This window comes from Eucyclogobius newberryi, unplaced genomic scaffold (genome assembly GCF_026437365.1).
Source record: "Eucyclogobius newberryi isolate DKJ021-1_F unplaced genomic scaffold, fEucNew1.0.hap1 SCAF_9, whole genome shotgun sequence".
Lineage (NCBI taxonomy): Eukaryota > Metazoa > Chordata > Actinopteri > Gobiiformes > Gobiidae > Eucyclogobius > Eucyclogobius newberryi.
The window spans coordinates 10,828,874-10,855,196 of NW_027316532.1; the positions used below are offsets into that span (position 1 = coordinate 10,828,874).

The 26,323-nt window shown below is 44.1% G+C and overlaps 1 protein-coding gene across 1 annotated transcript in view; it reads right to left on the bottom strand.

The window, feature by feature from the left end:
* The window catches only part of abca7 (ATP-binding cassette, sub-family A (ABC1), member 7), a 74,499-nt gene that overhangs the window by 18,598 nt on the left and 29,578 nt on the right, over nucleotides 1-26,323 (bottom strand). The window contains exons 17-36 of the mRNA XM_072439311.1: nucleotides 26,165-26,278; nucleotides 25,069-25,240; nucleotides 24,496-24,627; nucleotides 22,891-23,030; nucleotides 22,685-22,822; nucleotides 21,639-21,835; nucleotides 20,812-20,869; nucleotides 20,242-20,444; nucleotides 17,737-17,893; nucleotides 17,623-17,646; nucleotides 15,289-15,434; nucleotides 15,092-15,216; nucleotides 12,094-12,201; nucleotides 10,679-10,868; nucleotides 10,119-10,213; nucleotides 9,967-9,999; nucleotides 7,999-8,101; nucleotides 7,682-7,756; nucleotides 5,798-5,967; nucleotides 2,334-2,511 (exon numbers count right to left, since the gene is read on the bottom strand). Coding sequence (XP_072295412.1) covers nucleotides 2,334-2,511; nucleotides 5,798-5,967; nucleotides 7,682-7,756; nucleotides 7,999-8,101; nucleotides 9,967-9,999; nucleotides 10,119-10,213; nucleotides 10,679-10,868; nucleotides 12,094-12,201; nucleotides 15,092-15,216; nucleotides 15,289-15,434; nucleotides 17,623-17,646; nucleotides 17,737-17,893; nucleotides 20,242-20,444; nucleotides 20,812-20,869; nucleotides 21,639-21,835; nucleotides 22,685-22,822; nucleotides 22,891-23,030; nucleotides 24,496-24,627; nucleotides 25,069-25,240; nucleotides 26,165-26,278 — 2,558 coding nt within the window. The remainder of the gene's footprint in view (nucleotides 1-2,333; nucleotides 2,512-5,797; nucleotides 5,968-7,681; nucleotides 7,757-7,998; nucleotides 8,102-9,966; nucleotides 10,000-10,118; nucleotides 10,214-10,678; nucleotides 10,869-12,093; nucleotides 12,202-15,091; nucleotides 15,217-15,288; nucleotides 15,435-17,622; nucleotides 17,647-17,736; nucleotides 17,894-20,241; nucleotides 20,445-20,811; nucleotides 20,870-21,638; nucleotides 21,836-22,684; nucleotides 22,823-22,890; nucleotides 23,031-24,495; nucleotides 24,628-25,068; nucleotides 25,241-26,164; nucleotides 26,279-26,323) is intronic.

Here is a 26,323-nt window from a genome sequence, read left to right on the forward strand (position 1 = left end):
AGCTGCAGAGCATTGCAACAGGAACAGTTCAAACGGCCAAATAATGAGCTGATTAATGTGAACCATGTATTTTCTTTGCTTTTTTTTCTAAATTTTCTAAAATAATCTATAAAACACAAGAACACGAGACAAGAGCAATATGCAAAACAAAAAAATATAAGTAGCACGGGACATACACAGAAAACAATATCAACCCATTTCTTCCAGCTGCCAAATGTATTCTCCAAATGTATCTGTCCATTGTGTCCACGGCAGGAGCCCTAAGGCCCAAATGCAGAGGTCTCAAATCAAATGGAACAACAATGTCAAATACAGTGGACAGCTCTTTGTTGATTTCAGTCCAATATTTCCAAGCATCTGGACAGTCCCAAAACACACACCACAGTTTCCCAACAGTTAGAATCTCCCTGTAAATAATGAGGATCTTGACATGGGGAAAAGAAAAAAAGTGTCACACTTTTCCAACAGAATTCACTCCAAACATGTGATTCTTTTATTTGTTTTTGTATTTGGTTGTTTTTTAATGTTCAGTGTCAAATGAGTCTCTTGTAAATATATAATGTCTATTCTTTCTTTTCTCATTTTAGTAAAATTTTTAATCGCTTAATTCGGTTCAATATGCCGTTAAAGTCAAATTTTGCTTCCTGTAAAACTTTCGATGCCATTGAGTTGATTGTACTGATTTTGCCGTTAATAATTTGGCTTTAAACTCTCTGGTCGAACACGACATATAAACACAAGAAACAGGAAACAAATGAAAGGATAATATAGAAAACCAAAAATGGTTCATGTTGAAAACGTGCACCAAACCCTAAACCTGATCATGTAAAAGGATCAAAAAGGTGGAGGAAAGTCCATTCCTTCTGGCCCCAGTTCCTCACAGATGTGGTGGGATTTTGCTCGTTGCTCGTATAGATCTGGGGTTAAAGAAAACGCGCTTGCCTTTGTATTGGAGGTCTCCTTTAACTTTTGCAGCCTTTATGACACGTTCCTTCACAAGTTTGTTATGAAACCTGATTATCAGACCTCGTGGTTTATTATCTGCTGGTTTTGGTTTGCCCGGGCGACGTGCTCTCGGGGGGAACTCAACTCCAGAGCCTACAAGGTGCTTTGGAATGATCTTCTCCAAGAAACTTTCCGGGTCATCTCCTTCCTCTCCCTCCGAGACCCTCCAGCCTAAGATTGGGTCCACATGATCTGGACTTCATATCCAGGATCTTACTCTTCATGTTCTCTGTCTGCAGCTGGGCCCGCATCACATCCATCTCGGCACTCATTGTCTGCAGCTCGTCTGTATTTTCTGAAATACGCTGTTCAGCTTCGATATACATACTCCCCCCTCTTTCAGCTCCCTTATATCGCCTTCTAACGGTTCAAGTCGGTTTGCTCCATTGCACTCATTTCCGTTCTGAGCGATGCCATATCATGCTGCATTTTGCTTTTTATTTCACACATCATGAGCGCAAATCAATTCAGGGTTACCTTTTCTCCTTCTTCTGACAGAATAACTGTGAGATTCTTTATCTGGGTCGGCTGGTGAAGAGCTAGCCGTGTTAGCCTCGTTAGCATGTGATGTGGGACATTTTTTTAATGGGACCATTCGTCGGCAGCTATGTTTGTCTTGGTCCCACAGGGGGATTCAGCCATGAAACTATTGGCTATGCTATGCTAGGCTAGCTCCAGACTGAGCTCAAAATACTGAATGAAAGTGAGCTGTAAGGAGCTTATGGACTCTTTGTGTTTTGGGGTGTTTTTTTTTTTGCAAATAATAATATAAATAATAATAATAAAATAAATAATAAATAATAATAATTACAAATAATAATAAATACAATTAAGGCAAAGTAAGTCCAATGGTCAAGTCCTATTTAGTCCAAAGTTTATGAAATTTGTCAATTTCCAAATATAATCCGAATGTCATCTTTTTCCATTTATCTGATGTTTAAAGGGGCAATGGACGATTTTTCGGTGATTTGAGAACTCAGGTGGAAGTGCACATGCCACTCCCCCGTGCACATGCCACTCCCCCGTGCAGACTGACCAGACCAGAATACACTCACCACAGCATCGTGTCTGTACATCGTGTCTGTACATCGTGTCTGTACATCGTATCTATACAGTCAAAAACTCAAACCGTGGTGAATATGTAAGATTTTACTAATTAGGAAAATTGGATTTGAAACTTTGAAAAATGTACGTCCTGTTTAACAATGTATCTATTGTAAATACATGAGTTTAGCCTTGAATGTATCGTTAAGTTATTCATCTCTATGAACACATGCCACAGGGTCTGAGCACGTGCAGGCTCTGATAACAAAGGCAGGGCTGCTCACCATGTCCCAGGTGAAGTTGGCGAGCCAGTAGAGGACGGGATGGACTCCGCTGACCATCTGCAGGTGCTTCGCTTTACTGACCCGCTCCTCGATCAGAAAGAGCACGAAACTGGCCGGCACGAACGACATGGCAAAGATGACACAGATGGACAGCAGAACGTCCACCGAGGTCGTCATCCTGCACGAGATTTATGTCATTATTTTTAAATGGCTTGAATTCACATTTGTTTTGGTATTTGACTTGTGTTTTTTGAACTTTTCTTATCAGGCCCTGACTGACTTGTACCAACATCTTTACAAACCTAAACAGGGAATAGAAGCTTTATGTACATGACATGGGAAACCTAAAAGTGTAATTATTCTGTCCCTGTGAGAAAAAAAAAAAGTTGCAGTAACAATGTGCTTAAGAAAAACACTATCAATTATGTAAGAAAAAAAAAAAGTTTAAGTTATAATTTGAACTGAATTACATTTTCCTATGTGCAGTTTAAAAGTGAGGGAGTCATCAATAAAGACACAGTATCTGCATTCATGAACCACGTCTATGATATCAGCTTCCAGCTGGAAAAGATTGAGGAACCTTCTTATCATTTGAAAACATTAGCCTAGTTTTTTCAGCATTTAGGACTAATTTTAATTGAAAAAGTGAATGCTGGACAGTTTTCAATGGCCTGAGCAAGAGATGCTCCATAGCAGTTAGTAACTGTCAGATGCATCAGAGACATTTTGACCCACGTCATTGACCTACAAGATAAATAGGAGGGACCCCAAAACCGATCTAATGCATTGAGTTCTGTTCAGATGATTACAGGTCGGTGTCAAGAGCTTTTGACAGATCTATAAAAAGTGAAGCACAGAACTGTTTCTTATCAAGTGCCACAATAATATCATTTACCACTTTCATAGTAGCAGTGATTTTTCCCGAAACCAAAATTTGAAAGACTTGGGACCAAGTGGGACCTTAATTTTAATTTAAATGTGCCATGATTGTGCATCTTTGGATGTTAAATTAACGTTTTATTTCCGACACGTCTCTGCAACATCGCGTGGCGTTCGGGGACCGTGCCTCTGGACTGGCAGACCGGGGTGGTGGTCCCTCTGTTCAAGAAGGGGGACCGGAGGGTGTGTTCCAACTACAGAGGGATCACACTCCTCAGCCTCCCGGGTAAGGTCTATTCCAAGGTACTGGAGAGGAGAATCCGACCGATAGTCGAACCTCGGATTCAGGAGGAGCAGAGTGGTTTTCGTCCCGGTCGTGGAACACTGGACCAACTCTATACCCTCCATCGGGTGCTCAAGGGTTCATGGGAGTTTACCCAACCAGTCCACATGTGCTTTGTGGATCTGGAGAAGGCTTTCGACCGTGTCCCTCGGGGTGTCCTTTGGGGGGTGCTCCGGGAGTACGGGGTCCGGGGCCCTTTGCTCAGGGCTGTCCGGTCCCTGTATGACCGGAGCAGGAGCTGTGTTCGCATTGCCGGCAGTAAGTCAGACCTGTTCCCAGTGCATGTTGGACTCCGCCAGGGCTGCCCTTTGTCACCGGTTCTGTTCATGATTTTTATGGACAGAATTTCTAGGCGCAGTGAGGGGTCGGAGGGTGTCCGGTTTGGGGACCACAGGATCTCATCTCTGCTGTTTGCAGACGATGTTGTCCTGATGGCTCCATCCTGCAACATGCACTGGGACGGTTTGCAGCCGAGTATGAAGCGGCTGGGATGAGAATCAGCACCTCCAAATCCGAGGCCATGGTTCTCGACCGGAAAAAGGTGGCTTGCCCTCTCCAGGTGGGTGGGGTGTCCTTGCCCCAAGTGGAGGAGTTCAAGTATCTCGGGGTCTTGTTCACGAGTGAGGGAAGGATGGAGCGTGAGATCGACAGGCGGATCGGTGCAGCGGCTGCAGTGATGCAGTCGCTGCATCGGACCGTTGTGGTAAAAAGGGAGCTGAGCCGAAAGGCAAAGCTCTCTATTTACCGGTCGGTCTACGTTCCTACCCTCACCTATGGTCATGAGCTTTGGGTAGTGGCCGAAAGAACAAGATCGCGGATACAAGCGGTCGAAATGAGTTTCCTCCGCCGTGTGGCTGGGCGCTCCCTTAGAGATAGGGGGAGGAGCTCGGTCATACGGGGGGAGCTCGGAGTAGAGCCACTGCTCCTCCACGTCGAGAGGAGCCAGCTGAGGTGGCTCGGGCATCTGTTCCGGAGGCCTCCTGGGCGCCTCCCTCGGGAGGTGTTTCAGGCATGTCCCACCGGGAAGAGGCCCCGGGGAAGACCCAGGACACGCTGGAGAGACTATGTCTCTCGGCTGGCCTGGGAACGCCTCGGGATACCCCCGGAGGAGTTAGAGGAAGTGGCTGGGGAGAAGGAAGTCTGGGAGTCCCTGCTCAGACTGCTGCCCCCGCGACCCGGCCCCGGATAAAGCGGCAGAAGATTGATGGATGGATGGATTTCCGCTTTCTGGCTGTTCATTTATGTTTATTCTGTTTTGCTTGACCAGATGCTCTCTCTATAGTAATAGGAGGGAGCGCAATTCCTGTCCCGGATACAAGTTCCAGGAGCCCCCTCTTGAGGACGACCTCAGTCTTGTCCACCTCGTCACCCTTCAGGACTCAGACAAGGCTGAGATTATTTTTGCAGGACCTGGACTCCAAATCCAGGATCTTACTCTTCATAGTCTTGTTCTCTGCAGAGTTTCCCTGCTTTGGCTCTCATTTCCCACAACTCATCCATAAAGTCTGAAATATGCTGCTCTGCCTCCTCCCACCTTCAGGCCAGCTAAATGGGCGTCTACACTTTCGAGCTCAGCTCTCAATGATGCCATGCCATGCTGCACGCCACGCTGCACGCCACGCTGCACGCCACACTGCACGCCACACTGCACGGCACGCTGCACGCCACACTGCACGCCACGCTGCACCCCACGCTGCACGCCACGCTGCACGCCACGCAAGCACGGGCCCAGGGTATCTCCAACAGGGACAGGGGGGGGCCCATTGGGAGCCACACTGGTCATGTTAACCATGTTAGCTTCATTAGCTTTAGTCTTTTTTCCACCGAGGAAATGGTGAATTATTTTAGATTGTTTAGCTCCAGAAGCATTACCTGCCCCGTTTTTCCCATGTTTACTCATCTCTTGCTCCTTGTTTCTTGAGGTTATGTTGGGGATACAGAGATTTTTAAATGTGCAGTGAATGCGTGAGACTAGACCGGAATCAGGAAGTCTAAAGTTCAGGCTTCTTTTCCAGATTTATGGTAGTTAAGATTTTCTCCTCACAGAATTCTGATGTTTTGTTTTTCAACCTCAATAAACGTCACATTTCTTTTTGTCTTTCATTGTCCCTATTTCTCTTCAGTAAACGTTCATGGGTCATTTGCATTTTTTGGGTTTCATTATCCTAAAATCATAAACAGAATGACTTCTAAGCCATTCTAAAGCTCTGAGTTGTGCTGTGGAATGAAAGGCTGAGCTCACATGGCCATCTCGGTGAGCTGTTCCTTGGTCAGGTTGAGCGGGTGGTTGTAGACAGTGATCCCATGGGTGCTCCTCTGAGGACCCGGGGGCAGGCCGGCTCGGAGCAGGCCGTTGTTCAGCACGTTCACAAAGGACACCATGGCGTGCCATCCTTTGTTATTGTACCACACCTAAGCATCATGGGAGCAAACAGAGGGCGGAGTTAAATTAGAGTGGCAGTGGCTCAGATCCTTAGGCAAGACACTTCACTCACTTTGCCTGGTATGAATCTGGTTTGTGGTGGTGGGAAGGGCCAATGGTGCATAATGGCAATACAATAGCCATTAAGTACAATAGCTGGCTTACCAAGTGTGGAGAAAGTGAGAGGCTTCGACTAGTCTCAAAGTGAGGTGTAAGGGATTATTATTCTCATTGTAACTGTAAGATTTTCAGTGAAGGTGGCTCAGTAGCGCTAACACAGAGCATCGGCCATTTTGGTTCAAACTTTACACCAAGATCCTGTCTCCGTATTTTAACAAACTTGTCCTTGACGGTCACTAAACTGAGGCAGCATCATCAAGACAAATGTTGGGTCAAAAGTTGTTAAAACAATTTCGATACGTCTGTCATAACGAGCTCTTAACGAAGCAGCAATTTTGAAAGCAGAAAATCTTTGTAACTTTTCCAAACGTGTTGCATTTGGACAATGAGGCATTTGAGTGTTGGATTTTAATGATTAAACATTGAAAAAAAAAGGCTCTCCAGCGCTCCCTGCCAAGTTAAATGGGACACGAAAATGTTGAACGTTGAATGAAATTTGATACAAACTCTCTTTATGTGGTTCTCAACAAAAAAGCCAATAAAGACCACGCCTTATCCCTCACCCCACATTAACATGGCCACGCCTAAAAAAAGTCAACAGGAGGATAGAGGATAAAGGATAGGATAAAGCCAGGGTTGGTGGGCAGCCTTCCCACTGAACCACCATTCCACCTTATCATTGCTTGCCGTTTTAATCCTATTCTTGTTCTCCATCTGCAGTTTCACTACCTCAGTTTCCAGCTCCTGTAACTCATCCATATTTTCCAAAATATGCTTCTTTGCCTCAACAGCCTTCTCCTGTCTTCAGGTCCAGCATATCGGCTTCCACTCTACCCAGCTCTGACCTCAGCTCTCAATGACGCCATGTCATGCTGCGTTTTGCGCAACGTATGGGCCACCTGTTGTAAAGTTATGTCCTCCAGATGCATTACCTGCCTTGTGTTTTCTGTGTTTACTCATCTCTTACTCATCATCTTAGTTTCTTGCGGTTATGTGGGTAAAACAGAGAATTTTAAGGTAAATGTTGGCAGAAGCGCTTTGAATTTGTGTCTAGCCATAACTGGATGTCCCACAAACCACTTTTTTGAAGACAATGAGGTGACGATTCTAAGCAGGGAGAAGATTTGGTTGGAAAGAGGAGTTAAGGAGGCCCTTTTAAGGTTCAATTTACCAGAAGTATACATCAGCATCTTGAGACCATGGGCAGAAAATAACTCAGGTAAGTATTATTCTAATCAGGCACTGTGATGAGGGAGCTGCACACAGCAAACAATACGATGGCTATAACCAATTACATGGCTGTCAGGGAAATCAAAAGGATTAAGCTCAGGTGAAACTTAAGCAGGGGTCCTGCCCGGTGAGCAGGGTTTACTCAGCTCAGAGTAAGATAACTATCTGAGATCAGAGATCAGGTCCACAGATTGAGAATGACTCTTGGATGAGAGTGGAAACGTCCAGATGTCTACATTTGAGCCCTTTTCTATGTTGGAACACTCCTGGACGAAAGAGGGATTACACAGATTTGTCCATCAAACCACCAACATTCAGCTTCTACAGACAGGAAGTTGACAGTGGCGTACTTGCCTTAACATTGTCCTGACTGTGTAGAGCCCCCAAAACATCCGGCAGGCGCTGAAGGAGCACATCCACTGAGCTGTTCTGAAATTAGACCATCAATCAAGCCCCAGTTTAACTCACATAATATCATTATTTACATGAATGTACAGTGGACATCATTCAATTTGAACATGACATTTTCTGTTCGCTATAAGCGAATTGTGTTTCCAACAAACTCAATCAATCATTTATCTTATTATTATCCCGTATTAAGCAAAAAACAAACAAACAAAAAACAGATCACACTAAATCTCTTTAATTCTCTCTTGGTCATCAGTGTGTACCTGTGCGACTCTGTAGCGCTCCCTGATGGCTGCCACAGACTCTTGGATGTTATGGACCTGAAGAGTCTGTGTTGCGCTGCCCCCTAGAGAGAAACCTCCATATCTGCATCAAATACAAGTTTAAAAAAATGTATTACACAATTTCTGTCTGTTAACTACAGAGCTCACAAAATAACGTAAGCAACATTTTAAAACAAGCGATGTTTTTCAAGCTCTTGAGTAAGTCACGCTACATTGATAGAAAGTCGCTCTACCGAGTTTGTAAGTCGCGCTTCTGAGTTTGTAAGTCAGGATCCCGAGAAAGTGCCCGTACAGGCACATCATCTGACTAAACACAGCAGAGTGTCTGGAGCATAATAGGGTTTAATGCCATTTGTCAATAAACAGGAACTTCTCCTGGTGATTTGGTGCAACAAAAACAACAGAACATTGAATACTGAATACTGAAAGGCATACATAAAAAAATATAAAGTATAAAGTTAAGTAGTGCAATAGGAAGTGACATTGCAGTGAGTGCAAAGTGCTTAAGCAGTATTCATGAGTTCAACTACAGAGGGAAAGAAACTGTTCTTATGACGGGAGGTTCTGGTCCGGATGGACCGTAACCTCCTGCCTGAGGGGAGTGGTTCAAACAGTCCATGTCCAGGGTGAGAAGGGTCGGCTGTGATCCGACCTGCTCGTCCCAGAGTCCTGGAGACGTACAGGTCCTGCAGAGATGGAAGTCTGCAGCCGATCACCTTCTCAGCAGAGGGCGCTGTAGTATCTGTTTGTCCCTGGCTGTGGCTCCAGCGTACCACACGGTGATGGAGGAGGTGATGGAGGAGGTGAGGATGGACTCAATGATGGCCCTGTAGAACTGCACCATCATCTGCGCTGCAGCTTGTCTTTCCTCAGCTGCTGCAGGAAGTACATCCTCTGCTGGTCCTTCTTGATGAGGAGCTGATGGTGGCTCCACTTGAGGTCCTGGTGATGATGGTCCAGAGAAAGTGGAGGGAGTCCACAGTGGAGATGGGGGAGTCTGAGATGGTGAGGGGGGCTGGGGGGGCTGGGGGGGCTGGGGGGCTTTGACTTTCCTGAAGTCCCGATCATCTCCACTGTCTTCTGGGCGTTGAACTCCAGGTTGTTACCGCTGCACCAGGATACCAGCTGGACCTCCTTCTGAAGACAGACTCATCCCCGTCCAAGATGAGCCCGATGAGGGTGGTGTCGTCATGGTGATGAGTGTGCTGTCGTCCACAAACTTAATTAGTTTTATGGAGTCGTGGCTGGAGGTGCAGCAGTTCCTGTGCTGATAGTCCGTGTGTCTGAGACATTCTTCCCGACGCACGCACTGCCTCAGATCCTTCAGGAAGTCAGTGCTCCTCCTGCAGGTGGAGTCAGCGCTCCCCCTGCAGGTGGAGTCAGCGCTCCCCCTGCAGGTGGAGTCAGTGCTCCTCCTGCAGGGGGAGTCAGTGCTCCCCCTGCAGGTGGAGTCAGGCACTTTGAGCTGGGAGAGCTTGTCCTGGAGCAGAGCAGGAGGTGGTGTTGATGCAGAGCTGAAGTCCACAAACAGGATCCTGGCGTAGGTTCCCAGGGAGTCCAGGTGCTGCAGGTGAAGTGGAGAGCCAGGTTGATGGCGTCGTCCACAGACCTGTTGGCTCTGTAGGAGAACTGCAGGGGGTCCAGCAGAGGGTCCAGCAGGGGGGAGGTGAGGGACTTGAGGTGGGGGAGGAATATTATTCTACATAATTTAAAATGAATGAAATCTCAAACTTCACTGACATCGCTGTAGCCCAGGGGTGCCAAATACGTCGATCTCTGCGATCGAGGCAGTGAGGGTGGATCGTGCCGAAGCACGCGCGCGTGCAGGTGCATCATAATGCGAGTTACAAACGCGAGAGCACGAGAAAAAGCCCTCATTTAAAAAATATGCTAACAGTACTTTAACAGCAGTTAATCTAATCATTTGTAGAAATAAAAGAAGCTTACCTGAATTCATTCACCCACTTTTTGGTTTTCAGACTGTTGGGGGTGAGATCAGTTATTCATTTGTTTAAATCAACAGTGAAAATATGTAGTAATTACATTAAAATAGGTCCCTTCTGACACAGCAAATACACTTAACTTTTTTAGATGTGTACCTGTTTTTGAGGATCTGTGAGTAAGTCTTGAGCAGGTAATCTGACATGTTGTAGGAGGTCAGGTTTTGAAGGACGTCCCCAGTCAGTCTCTTCACCTTTAAAAAAGAACAGACAAAATACTGACAAATAGCATTTTACAATGGACTAAATCCAAGCCGGTGTCATGTGCCATGAGTCTGCTTTAAGGTAAAGGGACAATTTATTTACCCGATGGACAAATATCTTTGCAATGCAAGTAAAGTGTGAAAAGTCCTCAGATTCTTGAAAGTCCATGTTCAGTCCATGTTCAGTCCATGTGTGACTCACACGTGTGAGTCCACGTGTGTGACTCACACGTGTGAGTCCACGTGTGTGACTCACACGTGTGAGTCCACGTGTGTGACTCACACGTGTGAGTCCACGTGTGTGACTCACACGTGTGAGTCCACGTGTGTGACTCACACGTGTGAGTCCACGTGTGTGACTCATACGTGTGAGTCCACGTGTGTGACTCACACGTGTGAGTCCATGTCCAGTCCATGTTCAGTCCATGTATGGGCCCATCTTCCATCATGTGGTACCTGTGGGGCAGGCAGCCCCCCGGCCCCCTCGGGACAGTTCGGGAGCATGCGGCGCACCTCCTCAGAGCTGCACTGACACACAGGAGACGGACTGTCTCTGGTCCAGTTCCCTCTCTCAAACATCTGCCACGTGGAGTAGGACACATGTGGACGCATCATGAAGGAGCCGTAGTCCGTATCACACTCAGGACTCATGTGGGACAATCACATAGTAACATGTATTTGTGAACATATGCAAATATTACAGCTCAAGAAACACAACCATGGCATGAATGAGGGCTTTGGTCGTTCTCGCTACTTATGAATGTCTTTAAATTATTAATAATACAGTAATCCCTCGTTTATCGCGGGGGTTACGTTCCAAGAAGAACCCGCGGGAGTCAAAATCCGTGAAGTAGAAACCTTTATTTTTTTACAGTTATTATACAATGAAATACTCCATAAAACATTGAAGCTCACACGCGCTGCTCTCACCGGCCTCTCAAACTTCAATTTGGCAAACGGTTTTACGTACGTGTACATATTAATCCATAACTTTATTGACAAACAGGTAGAGAAGACGCGGAGAGACTGTTTAGCCAATCAGAATGCAGAACCCAATGCATGATGAAAATCCGTGAAGCAGCGAGACCGTGAAAAGTGAACCGCGTTATAGCGAGGGATCACTGTATACATTCAATGATTTGACTCCCCTAGTGCCCCTAGTGCCCAAAATAAAAATTACTGCCCCCAATGTCCAAGAAGAGACACTACCAGCCTCAGTGATTGCACAGTTAGCTTAAATGAAACTCTGGAGAAGCTTGAGAAGTCGACACACATCAGTGTTTTTATTGCGTCGATCACTCGTTAAAAAAAAAGGCTTTTTATATTTCTTTAACCAAATGAGTGCCTGATATTCTATCTATTAGGTTTTTTAAATTAACTCTATCCTTTCTCCCGAGCACCGTTGGTTATTTGATGCTCCCTGTCTCTATTGTTTTATTTTATTTGTAAAGTGGTGCAATATCAGACTGCATTTGCTCCGAAAGGTAAGGACCAGGCTTGGCTAGTATAATCTTAAGGGAGTGTCTGCAGAGCCGCGGCGCGCGGCCGAAACTGCCATGTTATTTTTGTGCCGGCCGCGCACCGCGGCTCCTGAAACTGCGCCACTATTTGACTGCGTTTTAGCGCCGTTTTAGACCGCGCCGGGTTAAGGTTAGGGTTAGGGTTAGGGTTAAGGTTAGGGTTAGGGTTAGCCATGAGGCTATAACGGGCTCTAAGGGAAATGCCGTGGTCCCTGAAACTGCGCGGCCATTTGACCGCGCCGCGGCTCTCCAGCCACGGCCTAATCTTAATTATAATCTTATATTATAATAATTGACAGACTTTTCATAAGAGAAGCTTACATAATAATGTTAAAGAAATCTGTATCACACCTTTTGTCCTGATCATCAGATGTGTTCATGCATTTGGTCCCAAAGCCAGGTTGGGCCAGCAGGGCTTCCAGAAGGTTCTGCATGGAGGGCTTTCCAGGAGCATCATTACTATAAACACAAACATCTTTGTGTTTATGAAACAGGACAGAGCTGTGAGAAACTTTGGGTTCAGACTTTATGTTATTTTTTTCTTTCACCACATTTATTTATTTTTGTTTTCCTTCAATTCTTGTGGTATATAAAGTATATTGTATATATTTTACCATTCTCCAGGTGGCAAACTAAATTATCTTCTCTTTCCCATTAAAAAAAATATACAGTGAGGAAAGTAAGTATTTGAACACCCTGTGATTTTGCAAGTTCTCCCACTTAGAAATTATGGAGGGGTCTTAAACTTTCATCACAGGTGCAGTTCCACTGTGAAAGACAGAAACTAGAAAAATCACATTGTATGATTTTAAAATAATTAATTTGTATGTTATTGCTGCAAAAAAGTATTTGATCACCTGCAAATCAGCAAGAATTCTGACTCTCAAAGACCTGTTAGTCTCCTTAAAAAGTCCAACTCCACCACACTTAAATGAGTAGCACCTGTTTGAGCCGGTCAGCTGCATAAAGACCCCTGTCAATCCCACAATCAGTAAGACTCCAACTACTGCCATGGGCAAGACCAAAGAGCTGTGAAAAGAGCCCAGAGACTAAAGTGTAGACCTCCACGAGGCTGGAAAGGGCTACGGGCGATTGGCGAGCAGCTTGGAGCAATTGTTAGAAAATGGAAGAGGCTAAAGGTGAATCTCCCTCTGACTGGAGCTCCATCGTGGAGAATCAATGATGAGCTCATAACTACAGGAGGAGCTGGTCAATGACCTGAAGAGAGCTGGGACCACAGTTTCAAAGGTTACTATGGTAACACACTACGCCGTCATGGTTTAGAATCATGCATTGCACAGAAGGTTCTCCAGCATGTGGGAGGAAACATCAGGCTTTGGGATGCTTCTCTTCACAGGGGACAGGATTTCACTGTATTAAGTATTGCAAGATTTTGGGCATCAACGTCCATAACTCAGTCAGATCATTGAAGATGGGTCGTGGCTGGGTCTTCTAACATGACAATGACCTAAAGCACATAGCCAGGACAACCAAGGAGTATTCCCCCCCCACCATCTCAGACTCCCCCATCTACACCGTGGACTCCCTCCACTTTCTTGCCACCACCATCACCAGGACCTCAAGTGGGAGCTCACCATCAGCTCCTTATCAAGAAGGACCAGCAGAGGATGTACTTCCTCCATCACCTCCTCCATCACCGTGTGGTACGCTGGAGCCACAGCCAGGGACAAACAGAGACTACAGCGCCCTCTGCTGAGAAGGTGATTGGCTGCAGACTTCCATCTCTGCACGACCTGTACGTCTCCAGGACTCTGGGACGAGCAGGTCGGATCACCCGACCCTTCACCCTGGACATGGACTATTTGAGCTACTCCCCTCAGGCAGGAGGCCACTCCCCTCAGACAGGAGGCAACTCCCCTCAGACAGGGGGCCACTCCCCTCAGACAGGGGGCTACGGTCCATCATGGGACCAGAACCTCAAAACTTATCTGGAGGAAAATTATACTGGGGAAAATCCTGCTCTTAAACAGTTTGAGAAGAAAAATTGTGGCCACAGCTTCGGAAAAAAGAAACAAATGGAGAAAAAGCTAAATGATCAGCAAGAAAAAAATTAATTGCCGGAGGTAAATCATGTTTCATGCTAAGAAAGGGAGTTCTCAAATGCTACAGGAAATTAAAAAGAAAAGAGGAGAAATGAATGACCTGAACTCACAGGAAATAGTTAAGAAGGTGCTTTTTAACAGATAAAGATATTATGAGTGGATCAATATTATCAATAAAACAATAAAACAACAAGCTTAAATAACTTTTCTTATTTTAATAGGGGACATGCAAAACAATACAATGAAACAAAGATCAAAATTTAATAAAAAAAAATATTATAAAAAAAAACTTTTATCTAAAATTGTCTGAGATAAAGATGATTGTGTCTGGACACCTTCAGTTTGCCTGTTATGCCAGAAGAGCACAAAAAAAACTAAATGCACTGAAACAACCGTGTTGGAGTTGCTGGGTGCTATCAGAAGATGAAATACCAATACATTTTCGGGGAGTGATTGGTTCACCTCAGAGCGATAAAAAGCTCTGAAAGACACAACAACGTTTAACTGGGCACAAAATATGCCGTGATTATATTTGTATGTGTTTACTTTATGTATTTACTTGTGTGGGTTTTTCACTCGCTCAGGTCATTCTGTTTTATTCTGTTGATTTGTTGATATAAAATTGAAGCCGGTGGTGTATTAGCTAGCATTAGCATTAGCATTAGCTTGAGCCTGTTTTTTATGCCTGTTACAAATTTGTCCCTTTAGATTGTTTAGATCCTGAGGTATTCTTTGTATGTCTTTTTCAGATTTGTCATCTCAAAGTATCTTCCACCTTGTTTTATCTTAAAGGCGCAATGGACGATTTTTCGGCGATTTGAGAACGCAGGCGGAAGTGCGCATGCGCACTCCCCCGTGCAGACTGATACAACACACACGTGCGTTTGTTTATAAACGCGACGGATCGCATCGCATCGCTCGTCTCCCGTAGATTTCTGTCCACTTCTGCGTCAGCTCGAACTGTCTTTCTCCGTCTTCATTTTGCCCCGTACACTGAGGGAACTATATTATGATAGATCCATGCGCATGGGCACGCGGAAACGTGGGGACGAGCCACACGCGGCTGCAGGTGAGCAATAGGTGCGTTTTATGATTGATACATGGCAGGATTAATCGGCAGTCCACGCCACGAGGAAATAAGACTCAGATTTGTGCCAAAAAAATCGTCCATTCAACCTTTAAGTGCAAAATGGACAGAGACAAAGCGATGCGACTGGGCCACTCCCGAGTCATTCCGGAACCCTCACCATTATTTCTGCTAAATATATGAAATGTTGGTGACTGACCTGAAGAAGGTGAACTGCTCGCCGTACATCCAGGGCTGCAGCTGCAGGGCCGGGTACTTCCCAAATGGAGGAACAATGAGGCTGAAGAGGAGAGCCACCAGCACAAACACAGCAGGCAGAACGATCTGAGAGCCACAGAGAAGGTTCAAACTCCATTTACTCACTATGGGCAGGAAATATAAAGTATAAGTCTAGACCTGAGCGAAGAAGCCGCGGCGGCTCCTGCAAGCGTAGAGCCAACGTTTGAAGAAGAGTGCTCTTAACTGTTGCATTGTCAGTCTCCAGCCCAGCAGAGGGCGCCCACACTGCCCTGGTCCACTCAGAGGGTCCGTCTCTGCAGGCTCTGCACCACACATGGGAGAAGTGTCAAGGTAATTACACATTTATATGGGTTCATAACCAGCTAATAACTGTATTTGTGCAGCAGTAGCTTGTAAGTCTATAGTATTTACTCTATAGTAAAACTAGTGCCGTATAAGAATACTGCTCTACAAGAATAAGAGCACTGAAATTTCACAACTTTTTGTATGTGAACTAAAATTCTACTTGGACAGTTAAAAAACCTACTTTCTTCAAACACTCATATGTCAAAGTTTTTATAACTGCATATTCTTCAAAACACTTGCCAATACTTTAACGAGGTGGATTGGGAGGAGCCTGATGCATTATGCCCCTGGCAGGATTGTCCCGGTCCTAGACGAGCCAGACTAAGTGTGACTCCAAAACCCCTTATGAGAAGGTCTGTTATATCGCCCAGAATGGAGTTAATGGGGCCCCACCCTGGAGCCAGGCTTGGGGGTGGGTGCTCGTAGTAGCCGGGTCATTTCCCATGGGATCCAGACGGGCCCAGCCGGGTACAACGGTGCTATGATTATTTTTATTGTACTAAAAATATCAGTCAGTTGCGTGCATGTGAGTGAAGGAGGCAGTGGACATGAGGATCTGTGGAACGAAGCCCATGGCCAGTGTTTAATGAGCCCTAAAAACTAAGTCAATATGTGGCATGTTTGAGTGGCAAATCTCCCGTTCTTCCACTTCAACATGTTGGTTTTGATTGGCCGTCTCCGCTGGCAGTCACTTTAAGTGCATCACCATCTGACCTCAACTGCGTCCAGTTCATTGTGTTGTTTTCCCATGTCACGCTTTGGCTCAGGTAGGACAGAAAACTTAGATTTGTCCGCAAGTTTCCCCTTTATTGTGGGGTTTCTGAATGTTATGGGTCGGTTATATCCTGCATGTTTTGCAAGCTCCGGGATGTTCAGGGTGGATTTGCTCCGCTGTATGGCCTGAGCCATGGAACCAGTTTGAAAAGCGTATTGTGGTCAAAGTGTAGCCTACTGTACTGTACTGTACTGTAGACATCAGTGTGTTATAATTGCAAATCCATCATTATATTGAGTGCCACACAGGTCCAAGAGATGTTTTGCCGTCTTACCTTTGGTTACCACCATAAAATGATGATAAGTCAACAAATGAAAATGGATTACCAAAAAAAAAGGACTGTTCAATTATTTCAAGCTAAGACCGCGGTTATTTTATCACTTGGTTTACGGATCCGCCGCACTTAGATTATTATCACTTTTTTTTTTAATAAAGTACAGCCGACAATGCAAAATAGCATTAAATGAAATATAAAAAAGTGTTATTAAGTCAAAAGATAAGAGCGCGTGAAGCAATTTTTTGCCAAAATCCTGCAGGAGTCATTTATTCTGGAAAGCATTGTACTGACGCTATGTACGTATGCGCGATGCATGATGGGTATTTAAATGGCGTCACCACAGTGGCCACCGCTCAGAGCGCTCACTGCTCAGAGCGCTCAGAGCGCTCAGCGCGTGGGTTCGCATAACCGTACTTTCTGGAGGCCATATCGTCTTGAAAAAGTGGTGATGGGGATGATACAGTTGGAGATGGACTAAACAGATGCCTGCAGCAGCGATGAAGCCTCTGATGAAGCCTCTGATGAAGCCTCTGATGAAGCCTCTGGACTCTTCAAAGTGGACGCTGTTGAAATGCCAACGCCGCTGTTTGTACTCAGAGACTTCGGAGCCAAATTCATTAATGTGTTCTTTGATATTTACGTTTTTCCTGCCATATTTCCTTGAATTATTATATTAATGTTTTATGAAGAAAAAATCTTCTGAAATTGAAATTATATTTATATTTTGTCCGCCTGTTCAATATATTTCATTTAAAAATCCGTAAACCAAGTAATAAAATAACTGCGGCCTAACTTATTTAAGTAAATGTAATCATGTGACAACTTAAACCTTGCAGCTGTTTACAATGAACTTGTGTCCCCTTATTTAATTGGTCCTTAGCCTCTCTCAAGTGGTATTGTATGGCTCTTTATGACGCTTTGTTACAGCTAAACTTAAAAATAACTACTACACTGTCCAGTAGAACTACAGCTTCTTTTACAGGTCCAAACCGCTAGATCTGGATTAAATGTCCATCACATGTTTTCCTTACAAAAGAGTTGGGTTCCTAGTTGTAGAGAAATATTGCATTTATTTATTTCAATAAAGTGGTACCTTGTTTGCAGAGTCTTTTCCGAGCTGATGCAATAAAATGGAAATAGTCACATATTGAAGGTCACAGAAAGCAGACAGAGACACTCACATGCATTTAAGACAGTGTAGACTCACCAGGCCCTGGGTCCTGCTCTGGCTCCTGCCCTGGCTCCTGCCCTGGGTCCTGCCCTGGGTTCTGCGCTGGGCCCTGCTCTGGCCCGAGTCCTGCTGATGAGCCCTGGTCCTCTGGGTCAGCGTCCACTCCAGTCTCCTCCGCCACTCGCAAGAAAATCTAAACACACAAAAAATGTGCTGTACAAAGGGCTGCATGCAATGAAATAATACTGCTATGGAGAACTGTTGGTATTGAATAGATCCATACAAAGCTTGGATGTCTGGAAATGAGACAACTCTATAGAGCAGTGGTCCCCAAACTACGGCCCGCGGGTCACATCCGGCCCGTTGGGCCTTTCAATCCGGCCCGCCAAGCTTGTCCATGTTATATAATTGTTTTATTTTTTTTAATTATTATTATTATTTTTTTACTTTTTTTTTTTTTTTGCCGTAGGCTTTATTAGATGGAATAAGAAAGAAAGGAAGGGGAATGATGAGAGAGAAAGGAGGACATGCAGCAAATGTCGGAGTCGGGATTCAAACTCACGATACTGTGGCCGTTCATTTTACCTTTTGCCTGTAATGCCCACATTTCCCCAATAGATGGCCACTGCTCCCTCTAAGCTGCGCCTGCGCAGCTGCGCACTGCTCGCACATAGTGCGCTGCTCGCACTTAGGGCGCGCACAAGAAAATCTATGGCGCGCAGAAAATAAGATTCACCACAAACGGCCACCGGGGCCAATCAAGCAGGAAGTGCAAGTGTTTGACACTGAAGAAGACTATTGTGGACAGTAGAAGACTCTTGTGGACAGTAGAAGACAGTAGATAATTAATCATTATCTAATGCATTTGGAAAACAATTTGTACATCGAGTCTTGAATTTGTTTCTTTGTTACAAGTTACAGGTCAAATCTAGCGTGTAATTTATAGTAATTAATTAGTTCACACAAACACATATCATATTATAATCATATTTTCCTGGCCCGGCCCCTCGGCCAAATTTTAGAACCCAATGTGGCCCTCGAGTCAAAAAGTTTGGAGAGAGTTAGAGAGTTTCATGAAGATTTTCTTAAGGAATACGTTGTGTGTGTACAAAATGATTAACACAGCGATGTAGTGCAAAAATATGTAGTTAGTTATCGTTGTATGGTAATTGTGGTGGTTCAAAAATTCACACATGAGACGTGAGACATTTTGTATATTAGTGTATCCATGGACTTTCATTATAAACTTTTGAGAGTGTATTTATAGTGATAACTCGGGGGTTGTCCTTTTAACAAATTCAAACAGGTGTGTGATTTTACAGGATTTTAGACACACACATAAATTTATAAACTCTCAAACTGGGGAAAACTAGGCAAAATGTTGAAATTGAGTCTGAATCAAGTGCGTCTTTGCCCTTTGCAAAGCCTCAACATTGAGCTTTAACCGTTTGAGCAAAAACTAGAGCCGTGTGGATGGCATCGCTCTGGTCATGAGTCCAGTCATGAGTCCAGTCTGATGTGAGCATGAGTCCAGTCTGATGTGAACACGAGTCCAGTCTGATGTGAACACGAGTCCAGTCTGATGTGACCATGAGTCCAGTCTGATGTGACCATGAGTCCAGTCTGATGTGACCATGAGTCCAGTCTGATGTGACCATGAGTCCAGTCTGATGTGAACACGAGTCCAGTCTGATGTGACCATGAGTCCAGTCTGATGTGAACACGAGTCCAGTCAGATGTGAACACGAGTCCAGTCTGATGTGACCATGAGTCCAGTCTGATGTGATCATGAGTCCAGTCAGATGTGATCATGAGTCCAGTCATGAGTCCAGATGTGATCAAAGCGTGTAACTATTGTCATGACATCTGGAGTGTGATTGTGGCGTGAATGTGTGACCGGTTCCTTGATGTAAAGCGCTTCAAGTGCCTTGACGGGAGAAAAGCGTTAAATAAATGGGACTTTATCTTTTTACTGATTGATTCTACAATCCATAGGTTAGTCAGTTGATTTGTTCGTTGGTGGGTTTGTTGGTTGATTAGTTTGTTGGCTGGTTGGTTCATTGGTTAGTTGGTTGATTAGTTTATCAGTTAATTTATTGGTTGATTAATTAGTTGCTTTAGTATTACTTTGAAGCCTGGACGGTATTATTTTTCATTTTTCGATGCTGGATACAGTGATTCTTGGGGAGAATCCCTCATGTTGTTTGTGTATACTATTAGGATAGTTTTGTCTGTCGCCCTCCGAGGCAACTGCAGATTATTATTTTGAGCCTTACAAAAATAAATCAATAAATTGAATTGAATTTTGTGCAAGAGTTGAAGTTTGATGCAGCCTTGTTGCATCCTGCACTTTTAAAAACCTGTGCATGTGACACGCGCTGGCTTCACGCATCAATTGTTGTTGTTTTTTTCAATATCTGAGGCATTTTCCTGTATGAAAATTACTTTTTGTGACAACATTAATCAGATTTCTTCTCACCATTATTTTCACACAAACTTCCCATAAAAGGGTGTGATGTGTGAAGCCTTAAAGAGCTTTACCTCCTCCAGAGAGCTGTGGGAGAGGCCATAGCTGCAGAGGCCCAGCTCCTGCAGCTTCAGGTCCAGTTCGCTCAGAAACACAGCCAGACTGCTGTCTTTGGCCGCCGACTGAGGCAGGTTTATCACGGCCTCGTTATCCTGCTCCTCCAGAAGCCGAACGCCGGGAATGTGTCGCTGCGCCAGGGACAGCAGCGCCCCCAACCCTGCAGGACAGGGGAACACACCTTTTATCTACATTTTATAAAGGAAGTTAATAAGAAGAACGTTACGCTGAAACACAGTGTTTTTTTTTTTTATAAGGGAATCATGTAAAATGCTGTTTATTTTGGGACATTTATCACATATTGATCGGATGTGACATTCTAATAAGCAAATATTTAAAATAGCTGGAGGATTGGGGGAAATCTCTGGCAGAACTTCACTTTCAAAATGCCAATGTGTTCTTGTTTAAAATCAACCCACTACAAATGAATTACACAAATGTTATGCTCCTAAGAGGAATATGGAATATGAGTAATGGTCTAATTCATAATGGAAATACAACTTTAAGAAGAAGTGAAAAATAGCAACCATTGTGTTGACTGTCCCGGCTTGTGTTTTCACTCATGGAGGATTCACTGTCCTGAGGCTGGAAACAAAACAGAGAGAGACACATCCATTTAGAACATCAAAATGTACAAACATTTAAATATTGTTTTTTTTAGTCTTTTAATTGCACTTTCAATTTCAGCAACTGTTATTTCAGCACCTCATTTTTAGTGTTTCACTTCAGTTATGGCAAAATTAAAGAGTATTCAAAATCACATTATATTTCTTTAAGTTTTGTGTAGAAGGATTCAAACAATGATTGATTATACGATATATAAAAAATACATTAGTTTAGATTGTCTTCATCTCTCTCGCCTGTTTTCTAAGCTTCCAAGCTGTCTTTGTTTGGTCAAGAGCATTTGTTAAATTAGTTCTCGTAAGGCATTAATCTCCCCTCTTATTTGTTTAATTTCCTGTAGCATTTGAGGATCCTTGTTTTTGGCATGTTTAGCTTCCAATGGCTTTAGTTTGTTCTGTAAATCATTTCATTTTTTCTGAGGCGATAGCAATTACGCTGCTCCTCAAAACTGCCTTAGCTGCATCAGAATGAGTGGGACACAAAGTAAGTCCAGCCGTGTTTGATTCAACCCTTAGAATAATTATGTGTCTGGATGTTTCAAAACCTTAATAATATAATAGTAATGATTTCAATTATAGAAAAAATCATGGTGATATTAATATTTGCTGCAGTTGTATGGACTACTACCTCATCCCTTTATTATGTTTTAAAAAGGTATACAAATATAAACGGTATTTGAATATACAAAATCTATGGTTAGCTGTTAATTCTTTTAGTACTTAAATGAAACCTTGGTGAGAAGCGGGCGTCGGCTGCTGGTGCCGTTGTCCCGTTTGACCACGGTCAGGTAGTAGCCTGAGCCCAGGTGGGATTTCAGGAAAAGGGGCGTGCCACAGCAGCACAGCCGGCCCTGGGAGATGATGGCGATGCGGTCTCCCAGAAGCTCCGCCTCGTCCATGTAGTGAGTGGACAGGATTATAGTGCGGTCTGGGGACGGAGAGGGACATCTCATTTCACTATTTGCAATTTCATTTCAGTATTTGCAGTATTGTCAAACTATTCAAAGAGCCTTTGCACAGTTGAAAATATGCTATTGCTTTGTTTGGAATGATTGAACTGGCATTTTTTGGGTGTTTTTTGCTTAAATACCTTGAAAAACATACATACTCAGCAAACACACTTCTCTACAGATCTGACCTGTTACTTGGCATGGAGACGTCGCTTGCTTGTCTCCATGGAGATAGATAAATGTGATGTCATTCTGTGGAACATTTCAGGGAATTACTCACTCTGAGTTACGCAGAGTAGCCCCCGTCCGTCTGCTCATCCGAGGGAAAGGATAGAGACTGTTCTCTAGCTAAAGACTGCGATCAAATATACACTTTGGACACAAGCGGCACCAATAGCACTGTAAGAAGGTTAAAAGCTCTGAAAAGTCGATTTAGCATGATATGGGACCTTTAAAAGCCAGTCTGAATGAATACATTTTAAGCCTAGCTTTAAGTCTATTTAACAGAGGCTCGATCCCCTCAGTGTTTGGGTCTGGCTCTGGGGACGTCCAGCAGAAGCTGATCTGTCGACCTTAGAGCCCTGCTTGGGTTTCGGGTGGACAGATAAGGAGGTGCCAGGCCATTTAGAGCTTTGAAAACAAAAAGTAAGAAATCAATTCTAAATGAAACAGGAAGCCAATGGAGAGCAAAAAGAACCGGGGTGATGTGCTGACGTCTGGGTGTGTTGGTTAGAAAACGCGCCGCAGCGTTTTGTACAAGTTGAAGGCGGCTGAGGGCGACACCGACATAAAGTGCATTGCAATAGTCTATTCTTCAGAAAGCAAACCTTTGCGATACTTGAGCAGCAGGTCCCAGATTCCTCTCCTGGAGTAAGGGTCCACTCCGGCTGTGGGCTCATCCAACACCACCACTTTAGAGCCTCCTACAAACGCTATGGCCACAGACAGCTTCCTCTGCATCCCACCTGTACGTACAAAGGTTATTCACTACAGCAGCCACTCAAAGAAATGTTCAGTTGTAATATTGATCTACCGGAGAGGTTTTTAGCCTGCTCGTGCTTCTTGTTCATCAACCCCACGTCCTCCAGCAGAGTGTCCAGTCCCTGTCTGACCTCCTCCTCAGACATGCCTTTGAGGCGGCCATAGAACCACACGTGCTCCTCCACGGTGAGGCTGTCAGCACAAAGAAACTGGGATTATCATTATATTTTATCAATAGGAAGGTCAAGTTTAGATTATTGGGACGGGGTTATAATTTTACAATTATCAAAACAAAGGAAACATTGACCTTCGTTTAAGCTTCAACATCCAAATATTCTGCTCTCATTAAAGGCCCACATTTTTCCGATGCTGCAAAAAGTTGATTTAAAATAAAAAGAAACCTGTTTGGCCCTTCCTGCTCTCAAGGGCCCTCCCTGCTCTCAAGGGCCCTCCCTGTATAAATTAAGGTCATAAAGTAATCAGCTTCTTGTCTTGTTTGGCCCGGGCAATGTGCTCTTTATCGTGTAATGGTGGGACCACACCTCCAGTCCCGGAAATGATCTCTGGGATCAACTTTGAGGAAACTTTCAGTGTTCCCCTACTCACCTTCCGGACCTCTCATATTGAAGTCTAAGATTCTTTCTGCCGGACCTGGACCTGGATCTTGCTTTTCATAGTCTCTTTTCGCAGTGTCACTACCTCGGCCTTCAACTCCCTCAATCCGTTTTTCACCGTCGCCCTCCGAGACGACCGCTGTGGTGATTTTGGGCATTACAAAAATAAATTGATTTGAACTGAACTCATCCATAATGTCTGAGATATGCTGCTCCGCCTCCGCCGCCTCCTCCCGCCTCCTCCCGCCATCAGCTCCATTATATCGGCTTTCATTTGGGCTCTGACTTCAGCTTTCAATGACGTCACGTTGCATTTCACGCAACATAAGGGCCCCCGGTTGTGACAGGGACGCGGCTGGAGAGTCCACACTGGGTCTGTACCAGAATTAGTGGCAGGGACGGTCTTGTTGACCATGTGAGCCTCTTTAGGTTGGGAGAAGGTCTGTTTTCCACTGAGGCTATGGCCCGTCAGCTTTGAGTGTTTAGCTCCCGTAGCATTACCTTGTGTTTTCTGTGTTTATTCATCTTTCGCTCCGCATTTCTTTACATTTTGTGGGTGAAACAGATTTTTAAGGCAAATTTCGGCAGTAGCAGAGCAAGTGTGTGTATCTAGCCCGATGCCTGAGAGAATTCATCAAACTAGTGTAAATTAAACCAAATGCTCCTCCAGGTACGTTTGTGATGAGAAACAAAAGCTCAAAAAATAAACGTTGCCTTTAAATCCATTCATTTTTTGTGCAATACCTGAACTTCAACTGAGACATTTACTACAAGCAAGTCTTTACACATTTATGTCTTTACACATTTATGTCTTTACACATTTATGTCTTTACACATTTATGTCTTTACACATTTTTAAGGTCATAATTGGAAGAGTTAATATGACCCTTCCCTCACTGGGATTGTTCAGGGGCACAAAGACAGGCTGAGATTAGATCTGGAAAGCGTTCACTCTGAGCAAATGCTCTTTACATTGTAACCGTCATCCGTGAAATGGATAAAAAATAATATATTGACTTGAATAGAGACAAGTGAGCGCTCACATGTCAAAGAGGATGTTGTGCTGTGGACACACTCCCAGGATCCTCCGGATGTAGTCCATGTCGTGACATATGTCCATGCCTCTGATGTAGACTGTCCCCGAGGACGGAGGGAACAGGCCCGTCAACACTGAGCTGTAAAACAGTCACTAGTAAAAAAGGCTTCTTATTACAAGCTATAATTATTCCATTTCCGTGCAAAATGTTCATCAATATCTATTTCAGACACAGAATAATAAGTGAAGACCATGAAAGGTCAATGGTTATTGACAACAGTTCAACAACAGGATCCACGAGAACAAGACCATGAGAATGAGATACATTAATTCACAATTTTCTTTATCTGTTTGATTTATTTTATATTGTGAATTATTGTGAAATAATTTATATCATGTACTGTATGTTTTTAATAGCCTGAAACTGAGTGAATAACCTGCACAACACAACTTATGTTTACAATTAACTCATGTCCAATATGTAACTATTACACCTTTTTTGACTAAAAGCAGCTGGAGCTGCTTCTCTCTGTGGCTCCAGCTGTAGTGAATAATGAGAATAAGGAATGATGAGTCTCACATGGTGGTGGTCTTGCCAGCTCCGTTGTGCCCCAGGAAAGAGGTGATCTGACCCTCGTAGAACTTCAGGTTAAGGTGGTTCACGGCCACTTTCCCGCCCTTCTTGTAGATTTTCACCAGGTTTTGGATGCTCACCCCCAGGACCAGGTTAGTGGGGTCAGGCTCGATGTTGTCTGAAGACAAGAAGCAAGGATTACATTGTGCACAGCCCAATGGTGAAAGGAAAATGTATCATATTGTGTACAACACATTGTTCTTGTGTATGAAACCTGCAGATGGTGATAAAACCATGTATTGGGGTTGTAAAAAATGTTTTCTGCACCAGCAACTCTGACACCGTTAGATCACTTGTGTCAGAACGTCAGAGCTTTGAAACTCTCGCAACTCACGGCTTCCTAGATTGAGAGGCCTCCATTTTGCCGAACGAAATGAATCCTGGGAGGAGATTATTGATCAGAGAGTAGGCACCCTATCGCGATGTTCGCGAGTCCGAAGGTTCGTAAAAATGTGTTAGCTTAAAAAATAAGATTTGACAATTCGTTAAGACATTCAATGTTGCTCTGTCTAATATGACCAGTTTTTGTTGAAATAAACCTGTTTAATGAAAAGTTCTCTACTGCAGAATATTTGTTATTATTTTCAATTTCTTGTATTGATAACTATAATTATATAGATAATGTAGAGGTGGTAGAGGCCTATATTTTAAGAATCCAAGAAAAGTATTTGGAATAAAATTGTATTTTTAAAAATTCAACTCCGACTTGTGATTTGATAAACTTTATTTTTATTCCGCTAGATAAATAAGAACAAGAACAGACATTTCTTCTCACTAAATCCATTGAATTATTCTTCCTGTGTGTCACTTCTAAACAACTAGTGCTGATTCTTCTTCTGCGTCGCCTAGAGCCTAGAGCGCCCTCTTGTGGTTGTCAGTGTGAAAATAACAAATAATATCACATATAAGTCACTCTGGAGTATAAGTCGCACCCCGGCCAAAACGATGTAAAAAGGTGCGACGTATAGTCCGGAAAATACGGTAATTTACCACAAATGCAAACAGATGACCCATGATGCCGTGTGTTGACGTGAGTGTGTACCTTGGTCCTGCTCCCCGGGGGCAGGGGGGATGGGCATGCCCACCTCCAGAGGGAGTCCACTCCAATAGTTCATCTGAAACACAAAGTACCAGGGCCGCGGGATCCCGTATTCACCTGGAGGAGAACAAACTGTTTGAGGATGTAAGGCTAATGTAAGGC